This window comes from Crassostrea angulata, chromosome 6 (assembly GCF_025612915.1).
Source record: "Crassostrea angulata isolate pt1a10 chromosome 6, ASM2561291v2, whole genome shotgun sequence".
NCBI lineage: Eukaryota > Metazoa > Mollusca > Bivalvia > Ostreida > Ostreidae > Magallana > Magallana angulata.
This window is the reverse complement of record NC_069116.1, coordinates 29241927-29255090: the sequence shown is the minus strand read 5'-3', so window position 1 is coordinate 29255090 and position 13164 is coordinate 29241927. Positions and strand designations below refer to the sequence as shown.

At 32.6% G+C, this 13164-nt stretch overlaps 1 protein-coding gene across 9 annotated transcripts in view; it reads right to left on the bottom strand.

Annotated features, from left to right (window-relative positions):
- Positions 1-3230: 3230 nt before the first annotated feature.
- LOC128187896 (calponin homology domain-containing protein DDB_G0272472-like) overlaps positions 3231-13164 on the bottom strand; it is a 31727-nt gene continuing 21793 nt past the window's right edge. For 8 of the 9 annotated variants that reach the window (XM_052858564.1, XM_052858566.1, XM_052858569.1 and 5 more), the window contains 13 exons: positions 11379-11466; positions 9999-10182; positions 8958-9021; positions 8696-8771; positions 7736-7831; positions 7386-7529; positions 6711-6854; positions 5950-6062; positions 5765-5834; positions 5052-5652; positions 4797-4898; positions 4373-4479; positions 3231-4033 (listed from right to left, as the gene is read on the bottom strand). In XM_052858564.1, the coding sequence (XP_052714524.1) occupies positions 3953-4033; positions 4373-4479; positions 4797-4898; positions 5052-5652; positions 5765-5834; positions 5950-6062; positions 6711-6854; positions 7386-7529; positions 7736-7831; positions 8696-8771; positions 8958-9021; positions 9999-10182; positions 11379-11466 (1870 nt within the window). In that variant the 3' untranslated portion in view covers positions 3231-3952. Of the gene's footprint in view, positions 4034-4372; positions 4480-4796; positions 4899-5051; positions 5653-5764; positions 5835-5949; positions 6063-6710; positions 6855-7385; positions 7530-7735; positions 7832-8695; positions 8772-8957; positions 9022-9998; positions 10183-11378; positions 11467-11799; positions 12582-13164 lie in introns of those variants that run through there. The other variant, XM_052858563.1, reaches the window with a different exon arrangement.

Here is a 13164-nt window from a genome sequence, read left to right as displayed (position 1 = left end):
TTGTTGTATTACATGTACATGTATTAATATCATTTTCTGTACAGTAGTGTTAGGAGCTATCGCTATGATCGGATGTGCATATGTAGTTTGCAAGGAGTCACAAGTCATTACAAGTAATTAGTAGCGGAAATGCCCTTTGTTTCATGACCATATGTACTGTTTATGGTATGTGTATACTAGTAGTTTGGTTTTGCGCGAGTTTTATTAGGCTAATTCTTTTGACCTATTTATCAATCTACTCAAATCTCAATAATTGTAATTATTAGCGAATTTGCAGGAAACTTAAAGAAAATGGAAATTTCTAATTTTGTGATTGGCAGAATCAACATCATCTATGCAGCTAGCTAAAACAGAACTGTTCACAACTTGCATATTATCAACTCTTTGAAAAATTGCAATTTGGGGCATTAAAACACTCAAGTAATATCCAAATTTAGATTTTTTTCTGACGCCTCTTTGTATCATAACGGATATATGAATTGCATTATATGACTGACGGTCCTTCTCCAGGTCGGACGCCTATGTAGCTAAAGTTAAAGTTTCAAAACAGTCTAAACAATGAATAACATACCAGTAGTATTAAACGTTTTCTTGACTGTATTAAAGCCGAACATTATTGAACGGTCAATGCATGTATACCTTTAATAGTTTGGTTTCAAATAGGGATCCGAATACCCAGTATGACCATGAATTCTGAATCAAAATACCAAGTTCTCTTATAACAATATACATCTGGCGATACTTAAATTATCTACTTAATCAACATACGATTTACTTTTATAACCCCCCCCCCTCCCCCGCTCCATTGCGTAATGCAGTTCATTCCGTAAATTAAAAAAAAAAGGCTGTGAATTGTGATTCATATCTTCAACATATTGTTGTTGCTCTAGCTCTGTTATGATAGAATTGGAATTTGACAAAGAGACGTATGTCTTATTTTAATGCTCTAAATCACTACACCTCCCCGGATATTCATATTCCAAATTACCGAATATCAGAGAACATTAACAAATAAAAACGTAAAATTAGTTACCCCTGACCCCGACTTAGTGGAAAAGTTTGACTACCGCTGACCAGATTTGGCCAACTGTAAACCCCCCCCCCCCCCCCCCAAAAAAAAAAAATAATTCAAGCGGCAACGTTAAATTTCATAATATTTCGAGTAGATTTTTTCTATCGAGAGATGGAAAATAACGATTCAATCACATTATATTATTCCTATGTGATGACAGCAATTAACTTAATTTTCTTATTTCTAAGAACTTTGTACGAAAGCCGAATAGGGCCACATAAAAAAATATTTTTATCTCGTAATTACGAGAAAAGATCTCGTTATTACGAGTTAATTATCTCGTTATTACGAGAAAAGATCTCGTTATTACGAGAAAAGATCTCGTTATTACGAGTTAGTTATCTCGTTATTACGAGAAAAGATCTCGTAATTACGAGAAAAGATCTCGTTATTACGAGATAATTTTCTCGTTATTACGAGAAAAGATCTCGTTATTACGAGATAATTTTCTCGTTATTACGAGTTAATTTTCTCGTTATTACGAGAAAAGATCTCGTTATTACGAGAAAAGATCTATATAAAATGGTGCGTTTCTGAAAAAGAATTCGACTGGATCACACTTTAAGTCTATCTTTTTCATGCCAGAAACGTTGATTCAATTTTGATCAATATTTAAAAATAACAACGATCATTATTCATTAATTTCTACATATCAAAATGATTGGATTTGACATTTTATCTGGTATTAATAAAAGGAAAGAACTTTATGTAATTTTTCTATTCAACTTATATATATTATAATCCCACTCCGAAGTAAATACCAGGTAGTCCTATAGTCGTAAAAACACAGTTTTATTAGTTACAGATCACTTTAATGACTATATAGTTTCAGTCATGGATATGGATACACAGGATTTACCCGAATTTGTGTTTTATATGTTCATACACAACCTACATGTATATTGAAAATAATTGATTTTATATAAACATTTTTGAGTCTGAAAAAAAATAACACGTATCCTTCTTAATTATTGACATATAGTTCAATGAATTTTTTAATCAACTTGCTTTGCTAATTCTTCTAAAATTTCTTTAAAACTGCTTGGTCCGATTTTATATCAAATTATGCGTTTTAAACGATGATCACATGTGCTAAGTAAGTGTATATTAATAGACATTGCAGTAGTTCATACACTTTATATAAAAAGAATAGAATAATGAAACGCGCCATTTCAAAAATAGATCTTTTCTCGTAATTACGAGATAATTAACTCATAATAACGAGATCTTTTCTCGTAATTACGAGATCTTTTCTCGTAATTACGAGATAATTAACTCGTAATAACGAGATAATTAACTCGTTATAACGAGATCTTTTCTCGTAATTACGAGATCTTTTCTCGTAATTACGAGATAATTAACTCGTAATAACGAGATCTTTTCTCGTAATAACGAGATAATTAACTCGTAATAACGAGATCTTTTCTCGTAATTACGAGATAAAAATATTTTTTTAAGTGGCCCTATTCGTCTTTCGTAACTTTGAACCATGAACTAAAAAAAAGATCAATTTTAATCTTAGTTCCACTTTAACAAAAGGCCTATAAGATCTATAGTGAGAAAGGGTACAAAAAGTGAGATTAAGATTTTTCTTTAAAAAGTTAACTTTTGTCATGTCTCAGGATCCCCAGCCAGGACTACCACATGGTCTTATATATTGTGGATTGGGAAATTTATTCGATGGTTTTTATGTTCACTACTCTTTTTCCGCAAAAAAAATCTATCCTGAAAGCTGGTTTCGTTTTCTTTAGCACCGAAGCTGTTTTTTGTTTTCTTTACCAGATAGCAGAATTACCATTCATTACATTACATTCATTACATTAAAGTACATTTTTATATCATGAAATTATAATCATAAAAAATGGTACTTTGTAACAAATCGTAAAAAATTAGCATCGTGGATTCAAAATGACCTACAGACATTATCTGTGCAACGTGTGTCACGTTGGCATTTTGAAGAACGCAAGCAAGAACAATCCAAGCCCAAGGGAATTTGAAACATATTTTGCATCTTTCAAGTTTCAGGTTATTGGTCCAGTCTTTAAAAAAAATCTTTAAAGTTTTCTCATATAATATGATTAAGGATCACACAATTTGATCAACTTCATTTGTAAGTACGTAATAAATTCGAAATATAGCAGAATAAAAACACCACTGCATGATTCAGCATTGTAGTTTAATAATCATAAATGACATGAATTTTGTTACCTGATAAATAATTCAAATGAATGACAGTGTATAAGTATTTAAATAATATCACAGATCTGCTTTATATTTAACTATCCAATACATATTTCTAACTGATATAATACAGTAAAGTGGCATCATAACTATTTTTAAAGTGCAATATGCATTAAAATACATCGAAATATTAATTAGAGGGGAATTCAATGTGTAACATTGTATAGTACTTAGTGCTGACAATTGCACCATGCAACAGGTGAAATCCAGAAAATAATTTTTATCAACCCATGCAACCCAAACACTGCCCCATTTATCTATCAAGGCAAATGCACCAACTAATGCAATAACATTTTGTAACAAGGGTCAACATTCTCAAAGAAATGCACAACGATATTTTGTCCAGAGGGAACTTTCATCCATTGAGATACGCTATCCACTGTGGTACTTTAATTATCCAGAGGAATACTTTTATCCAGAGGGAGATTTCATCCACTGGGATATTTTATTCAGAGATATTTCATCCACTTGGATACTTTATCCAGAGGAATATTACTTTATCCAGTAAAATATTTTATCCACTGGGATACTTTATCCAGAAGAATTTTACTTTGTCCAATAATATATTTCATCCACTGGGATACTTTATCCAGAGGAATATTACTTTATCCAGTAAAATACTTCATCCACTGGCATACTTTATCCACTGGCAGACATTTCTTTCTCTCCTTTCTCTAAGTGATGAGCCAGGATTGAGTTGACTACTTTGTATTTCCCCTTCTGTAAAATAAAATAATAAAAAAATCACATCAGGATAAAAAATATTATCAATCTCAATTCTTAGTAAGTTAAAATTCTATAGAAACATATACCCACTTCCAAACTGGCACTGTCAAATTTGACATTGACATATAAGAAATTCTACTGAATTTAAACATTTTGACCTGAAAATCAATACAGGTCACCAACTGTGTATGAAGATTGATGACTTTTAATCAAAATATTAAATGGACATTTTCAACATAACATGTCCTTCTCCTTGAAAAGAGTTGAAAAACAAACTGTCATCAGAACCTACACTGATATTTGATACATTGTTTGTTCACAAGATTTGTTTACCTTCGGGTCCAATACGGAGGTCAAATCAATGAGCTTAAAGAACTTCCCTAGATCGGAGGGTGTATACATGTATCGCTTCCCTTTGTGTGTTCCGTCGGTGTCTCCATCTAAAATACACAACACAGTCACATTATCGATAAAAGAAAAAAAAAATCTGTTATCATAGTTTCAAACATTTATTAATGAATTTTAATTCAAATGACATGATCGAAGTAGCATAAATCTTTGAATCAAAAATGTTTTACCATCAGACAAGTCTTTGGGATTTTCAGTATAAAAAGATAAACCAAGAAAATTTGTTTTCATATACCTTGACCAACTTCTGTAGCTCTTGCATCAATTTCAGCAAAAAAGGTAGGTAAAACAAATATTGAACTTTTAACTATAGTAATGTCTGGGTATATTCCTCTTGTGTTTGCCTTACCTGGTTCATCTAATCGAACTCCAACATATATTCTGGAATTATACTTTTGCTCCAATGGGCCTCTGTATTTCACAATTCCTGTGTAGATTTTGGGTTTGGGGGCTAAATGAAATCAAACAAAATGTCAGAAAGTAAATACAAACTGATCTCTTCTCTTTTCACCTCAACAAAATACATGTACCTTTTCTTCAGATTTTGCAAAACACTTTTAATTTAAGAAAGAATATAGCTTTTACATATTGAATGGACTTTTACCAATTTTTCTGCCATATCTGGGTGGCTTCTGTGGTACAGCGATAACAATCCGATCCCCCACATCAACGTAACGAACAAGAATTTCCTCCCTTTCCTTGGCTCGGAGTTTAGATAGCACCTCCACAGTTCTTGTCGAGTTATCCTCCGAGTCAGAGCTATCGGAGGAATTGACAGACTGAAGACTCAGCGAGTTTGAGTTCTCCGACCTACTTTTGGTCGAGCCCCATGAAGGTGACCTTGGAGACACACTCCTCGGACGAGATCCTGAGCTAAGAGTAGTTTTGTCTTGAATACCAATAATATAATCTACAGTAGGCTGGTACTTTGCGTTAGTCTTTTTCTCAGTTGAGTGTCTGTGATCACTACTAGACTGTGGCCTCTGATGTCCGTTGATTTGCAGTGTGAATTTGTTTGGAAGCGCGTCTCTGTACGACTGACTCCGTTTAACCGGTCTAACCACTGCTGTTCTTGGTCGAGTGTGGGAGTCCTGATCCTTTAACACATTGTCCAGAAACCCTCCCCCGGATAAGGGTCGTCTGTGATTTTTGACATTGTTTTCATCCATTGAGTACGGATTTCTATTTACATCAATATCCTTGGTCTAGAAGTATTAGAACAATAGAAATTGAAGCTTTGGTAATAATATTTACAGACATTAATAATATAAATAATCTGATTCATCATAATTTACATAAAGATTAAATAATTCTTACTCTGGATGATTTTGTTTGTGTACAGTGTATCTTATTATTCCTGCTGTCTGACTCCCCACTGGAAGATTCACTGAAAATCAAGTTAAACTCTCACTTATAAAACAGTGCAATGCCACGTTGTATCATTAATAACCTTGATGTAGGAGTAACACTGTATAACCACAGGTAAATTGAACAGATCTTACCATACACTGCCATTAGAGGACACCTTGGAGGTGGCACCCATCTTCTCCAGGAGTACCACAATTTTGTCTATCTGCTCAGGCTCTGTAGACATGTTCATTGTCTCTATCACATCCTATCAACACAAAACATATTTATTAAGAAGGCTGAATGAACATGGTTATTTCAAAGTGTTTTTCTACTTCCTATAATACAGAAGAGTTTGATTTTTGTATACATGCAATTATTTAAAATTGTTTTTAAGATTTTTCACTTAAGAGGCCCCTCTGCTAGCAAGTTTTACATACAGCCTGAAATTCACTTTTCTAATTTTTTGGCTGCATTATATATATATTTGCAGTGTCCTTACAACTGCAAATTAGTGATCATTCTATAAAAAGTTTGTCTCATGTTTGAAAGCTAGATTTGATAAAAACATTTCAAACACATCGAGACATTTTTATATTACCAAATGTTTTCATTGCAATTGGTTGTAAAAATCAAACACTGTTTACAATCACTTGAAATAAGTGCTGCACTTTAAATGGTTCTACAGTTAGTTATTATGTAAACTTTAGAAAAACAAGTTTGTTCATATCAATCCGATTTTGAGAGAGAGAGAGAGAGAGAGAGAGAGAGAGAGAGAGAGAGAGAGAGAGAGAGAGATTTAAAGGAACAAGCATATTCATACCCCATCAGTTCCTAAATATATTAATAAATAGAAACAAAAATAAAAATTAAGCAGATTGTCTCCTATTTTTAGCCTATTCCTAAAAGTTCATACCTTGGCCACATCGAGGGCCCTGGACTTCTGTATGACCAGCTGATCCTTGCCCTGCAGAAGTTTCTTCAGGGTCTGCACCTCACACTGAGCCATCTCTAACTCTGCCTCCATCTTCTCTGCCTTTTCAATCTTGTGCTCCATTGCCTATTTATGAATCAAATAATATCAATGGATAAATATTAAATGGGAAAGCAATGTTTTAACAAAGCATAATCACTTTGCAAATTGTCTTATCTTATTGATTTGTAAATTGTTACATGATAATACATGTATCTATGTGATGCTGCCTTTATGTCTTTACTTTCAAATACATAGTCATATTGCCTTAATTATCTGCAATAATGTATTCCTCTCCCTTTTTTTTTTTGGGGGGGGGGAGGGGAAGAAGGCAGAGACCCCCCCCCCCCCCCCCATTCACACATATGTAGCCTATATCCTGGTCATTACTTCACATAGAAAATGTCACTGATTCACAAAAACTGAGATTTTGAAGAAAAAAAATTAAATAGTGTTTATGAAACATACATGTATGTATCAGCTAAGTCTATAGGAGTGGAAACTGAAATATGATGGAAATCTTGATTGTAAAGTTCTCCTATATTTTTCAAAGTCCCACTCATATTAAACTTCAGAGCTTTATTGACACAGTAAATTAAGCAGGGACTAAGTGCTGACCCTGATCTGGTCCTTGTATTCCCGGGCCGATTTCCGAGCCACAGCAAGCAGCGCTGTTTTGTCCTGGACTTCTTCTTTCAAGGCTTCCACTTCCTTGGTTTTCTCCTTTATCGTGTCCTTCAATTTTGGAATCATTTCAAGATTCTGCAAAAAGTAAAGGAAAAAGTTGAGCAAAATTCTTTGATTTATATGCTAATTCAGAGAAACTTTGAAATCTAACAGTAAATAAGTTTAAATGCCCTTTGAACCACTAAGAAATTGAAGCTTAATGAAAATGTTACGTAACATCTGATATTAATTTTCTTCACATTAGCAAGTTTTGAAGTATTTTCTGAGACCCATGATCTCACCTTTTCAATGCCTTCATTTCTTGTCAGCTCATGTCGTACTTGCCAATTGAGATCCACTATTTTAGCCTCCTGATCACTTATTTTCTGTTGGGCTAACTGTACAATACGGAACAAAAGACATAATCTTTACAGATGCATACAGCTTTTGTTTATTTAAAACTCCTCAAAAATGGTGTCATCTTTAAATTACAGTCTAGATATTATTAAAAAGATTTTTAACAATTTATTTGATTTTTAGACTACGGCCTGGTTTCTTTTAACCATACTGTAAACAATTTAATTTCTGTGAACATGCAAGAAATATTCACATTTGTGAAAATATACTCCATTGTATACTGTATATCCGGGGTTTTTTTACGTGTCACAAAATTTGCGAAAATGGGAAAAATCAGTATTATTTTTTATTTGCGTCAGTCATTTTTTTTGCAATTTAAAAAGTTTCTAATAGAAAATGATACAGGATATAATTTCTACGTATTTAATTATTTGCGATTTAAAAGAGATTCATGAAAATAGCGAAAATTAGATCATCGCCAAAATTACTGGATATACGGTATGCTGAGAAATCATTGCATTACATTCATGTAAAAAAGATGTCATTGCAAAATATCTGCATTGTGTCATCATTGAGAATAAGTTGCTTTGACAGACATTGATCTTACATCATCAAGACGATAGATCTAAACTCTTCACTATTTCTCATATATTATTATATACAAAACATTCTGATAAAAAAATCAAGGTAACTAACAAATTGCTCCCAAATACCAGTAACATTACGCATCCAGGAAATATAATAATCTTTGAAATGCCAATACAAGGTTAAAATACATGAAATCAGTGGCACAGGACCTCCTAGTTCTCACTATGTAATATCCATAATAATTTACTAGACACTGATTGTTCCAAAAAATATTTAGTATTAGAAATATACATCAAAAAATTTTCTGTCTTACTTACAGCTAGTTTTTTGTTGAGATCCTCTTGTTCCGACTCCATTCTGCGTATTTGATGTTCTCTGTCACGAAGCTGAACGCTAAAATAGCAACAATACCAAACGACATTAAAGGGACCGCTTTGGTCATTACAAATGATTTTCTTGGGTAAACATCACATTTTCTGCCTAATTAAGCAATAACAATAATAAAAAAGTATTACCTTGATTTATTATTACATTAAATATAACTGTTAATTGAGCGATTAATGAAAATCCAATATTTACCATGTAGACTCTAAATTTAGTCTTGTCGTATCGAGAATTAATTCAGCCTTTTCCACTTCAGAAGCTACAAAGTAATTCAGTAATTATTATGATGTAATTAATGAATTAGGGGAATTTAGTAATAGCCGTGTACTAACCTCTGATTAAAGTCTACGTTTTATTTGAAATCATATTCGCTTTCCCAATATAGAGTGCCAACAATGGAAATCAATATTAGGGCTTGTAGATTTCGTCTACAAATTCTGTCTGAATTTTTTGATAGAGAAGTGATTGAAAAGTTTCCAATCAAAATGCATGTGGTAATCCATTTAAACTAGACATAATGCGTGTTCTTTCGGTTAATAAATATCAAGCTTTCAATCATCTCTCTCATTTATATTGAACACAATGCATTTTATTTGCTCATTCTAATACACATCTAAATCTAATAAAGACTTTTCATTAAATACCTTCATAGAAAAACTAGATCATTTAACTACGAGTATGTTTGCTAATACATTAGGGATTTGAATGTAAAAAGCTTTGTTGGTACATATACACAAATATTTAAACTTGAAAATTCTAGTCTAAGAGTAAGTTGTTAATCTGTTACTGTGATGTTATATAGTTCTTCAAAATTTCAAATATTTTGCTCATTTTCACTGATTTTTCTTTCGTTGTCTTTAAATCATGCATGCATATAATCTTGATATAATTAATGCTAGATTATTCTTATTGATATTTAGAGAGGAAATTTTACCAAAAAATATGTCTAGATCTTAATTTGCATGATTTTCATCCAGATACCCCCCCCCCTTTTTTTGTGTCATATGAGAAAAGATTTGATCAAAATTGAATTTTTCCAAGTACTGGGGTATGTTTTACAAAAAAACTAATAATAAAATTGTGATATTATGAATTTTAATCTATAAAATCATATTTTACAAGGTAGCATAAATTTAAAACACTAGTGATATTTTTGAAAAATGAGTATCAGGTATGTATCCTTTTGCATAGGTGCATGCCTGACGATAATTTTCAATATGCACTCCTTTCCCTTACCCCTGATTTCCAAATTGCGGAGTCGATCCTCCAAGAATCGAGTGTCTCGTTGATACTTCTCGATCTGATCTGTTTTTTTCTTGTTGTCCTGACGGAGTCGTTCGTTGAGTTCTCCGGCTTTGACCAGTTTCTGGCTGGCATCACTCTGACTAATGGACAGACTGTCCACTTGTCTCTGGAGCCTCTGGATATAAAAGGTTTATTTGTTATAGAAATTTTAACTTATCTTGAATAAATAAGTAAATAATTTATCTACAATTTTTTAAACCTGCATGTAAATAAATTTTTATGAACATCTGATGTGCTTTCATGATGTTAATATGCATGCAGCTCATTAATTACAGAACAGTATATAACTTGAGTTGATCATATATACCGATGCATGTACTTTAGATAAGCATAGAGGTGTACAATAAATTCAATACATGTACATGTTTTTGAAAATTAAATGTATTCAAAAGTATTGCAACATTGAATCTTATTCAATATTCAAAATCCAATTCACATTTTTAACAGTTTTCTTATGAATCTCTACAAAAGAGAAAGTTGTCATTGCCAAGGTTTTAGGTGACCGATATACATGTATCACTGCATAGTTTTTTCTAGGGTAATCCTTTCATACTTGCTGAAATCATTTTATATGTTTTGAGCTGTTAAAAAGAAGGTCAACAGTATTTGTTGAGAGACCTACCTTGGAATTGTAAGTGGGTCTTGGCTTTTAAATGTTTCAAGTAAGTAAAAACCAAGACCAAAAAAATAAAAAAATAAAAAAGAAGCTTTGAAGTTCTTCGATCAGGGTATCTCAAACTGGGTACACCATATATATGTCTCATAATGGCATTGATATCAAAATCATTTATCTAACTTAATCTCCAAATGACTTATAACTTCTGACATGATAAAGTTTGGGTTTTTATTTTTTTATTGAGAGAAAGAGACCTTTTTGCCCGATTTATACCTGGGGCCTAAAACTAAATTGACCTTAGACACAGAAAAATGTCAAATAACCATGTCAAATTAAACCAAAAACCATTCGCAAAATGGCTTTATAACTGAACACCATAGTAAATCCCTCTAGTATGTTATACAGCAGTTAAATCCACAGTGGCACCTCGCTGTCTTCCATTCAAAATTACTTCATAAATCTTTTTATCTGGACTTTGCAATCAAATTCTCCAAACCCCATCTATACCGATATTTGTCGTTTATCAATTTAAACCAACTAATAAATTAACAATTTCATTTTCAATCTACTGTACTACTTGAATTTTTAAAATGGGTAAAATTTTTTACAACATTGGAATGTAAGAAATTTCAATTAATGTATGTAATTAAAAAGTATTTTACATTAATATACATGATACATCTATTTGAGCTGACCTCTTTTTGCTGTTTTTCTTCTTCATATTTGCTTTTGAAGGCTTCTAACTCCTCAATCTTGCTCTTAAGCTCAGTTCTCTCCTTCTCCCTGTAAAAGAAAACAGTGGTCAATTAAAGTTTAAAATTATGACTATAATGGGGAAATAGTCTGCATGATCACATTTCCCATCAGTTTGAAACACTGTTAAAATCATTGAACTCTGTATAGGCAAAATCTGAAAACATCTCCATTTGCAGGGAAAACAAATCTGAAAAAAAATCACATCCTCACACAGATCAAACAGCAGACTTATATAAACAGCCTCATGTTCAGGAGATTAATTTTATCTTGAAACCTCATTGGCAGATCGTACTTTTGAAAAAATATGAATAAGAGAATTTATCAAAAATAATAAAAAATCTCCTTTTGTTTCTTCAGTACCTTAAACGAGATTCCATTCCAAAGGGGGAATTATAACTAAATCTACGTTTGCTCTGTCCCGTGTCTAGGAACGATCCTTCAGAGAACGACCGAGACATATTTGACTTCACACCACTGCGGAGTCTACCTCCGGTTATTTGAGAACCCTTCTCCTGAGAAATCCCATCATCCTCAGCCGTCTTAGACTGACAGCCAGACAACGTCGGAACTTTGAAATCAATCGATTCTGGAATGTCATCCATCTTACAATTTTATCCTTGTTAACCAATTTTTTCAAGAAAAAAATATCCCTCTTTTAGACTATTTACAGAGCACAAAAAACTTCCATTCTCTGCATGTATCACAAAAATGTTTCCTGTTTTAACACTGGCATGTTGTATTGCATCCTGTCATATTAAACGTTTGATTATTCATCCAATGAGAATACACCTTAACCCAGGGACAAATGATACTGTAATACTTTTCATCCTAATCAGTATAGTTGTCAAATCATCTCTAATGGAGGAAATCCTATCAAAGACTGTCAGTGGAGACACTTTTAATCACAATTTAAAATTCCTTTATAAATCAATTTTGTCCCTGTTCTACATATAGGTGGGTCTTATCTTTCCTTGCCATTAACCATTAGAATTCCCAACAAACCATTGACACCCAATTCACATTGATCTTAGGGTAGTTGTCTTTTCATGGCAATAAAATTTCTGTTTCACCTTGTACAACTAGGTGTTAAGAATGTTTCAATTTACCTGTGTATCGGTGAATTTACTGCCGCAATATATGCTAATAAATGTGTAACAATATTTCACAACTTGTTCACATTGCAAACTACAAGTTGCTATCCTTCAAACATCTGAACATTTAAAAATGTCTAAACATTACAGCAGCAATAAAGAAAATTCAATCAAATTAAGTATTTTGCATTCCAATTACCGGTACTGAGTGTTTGATGCTACAGCAGTTGTATTAACAGAATTTTGGTTTAAGTACAGATTTAAAGACATCTGTTTTATGAAAAAATCTATACAATTAGGCATCATTATATAAATAGTGCCTGTCTGGGAGGGTAACTGTTGAAATTGACACCCCGAGAAAACCATTGTCAACCGACGCGAAGCGGAGGTTGACAATGGTTTTCGAGGGATGTCAATTTCAACAGTTACCCTTCCAAACAGGCACTCTTTATTTTATTATACTGAAAGTCTTATTTTTAAAGAAAATTTTACTGCTTTTATATAGAGATGAGGTGAATTTTACGGTGAACCATACGCATATAATTTAGGCGCATGTAACAATTCGTTGTGTTACCCGTTGGCAAGTGTGTTGCTAACGCAGAGGGTAATAGAACGGATTACCAACTGCGTCTAA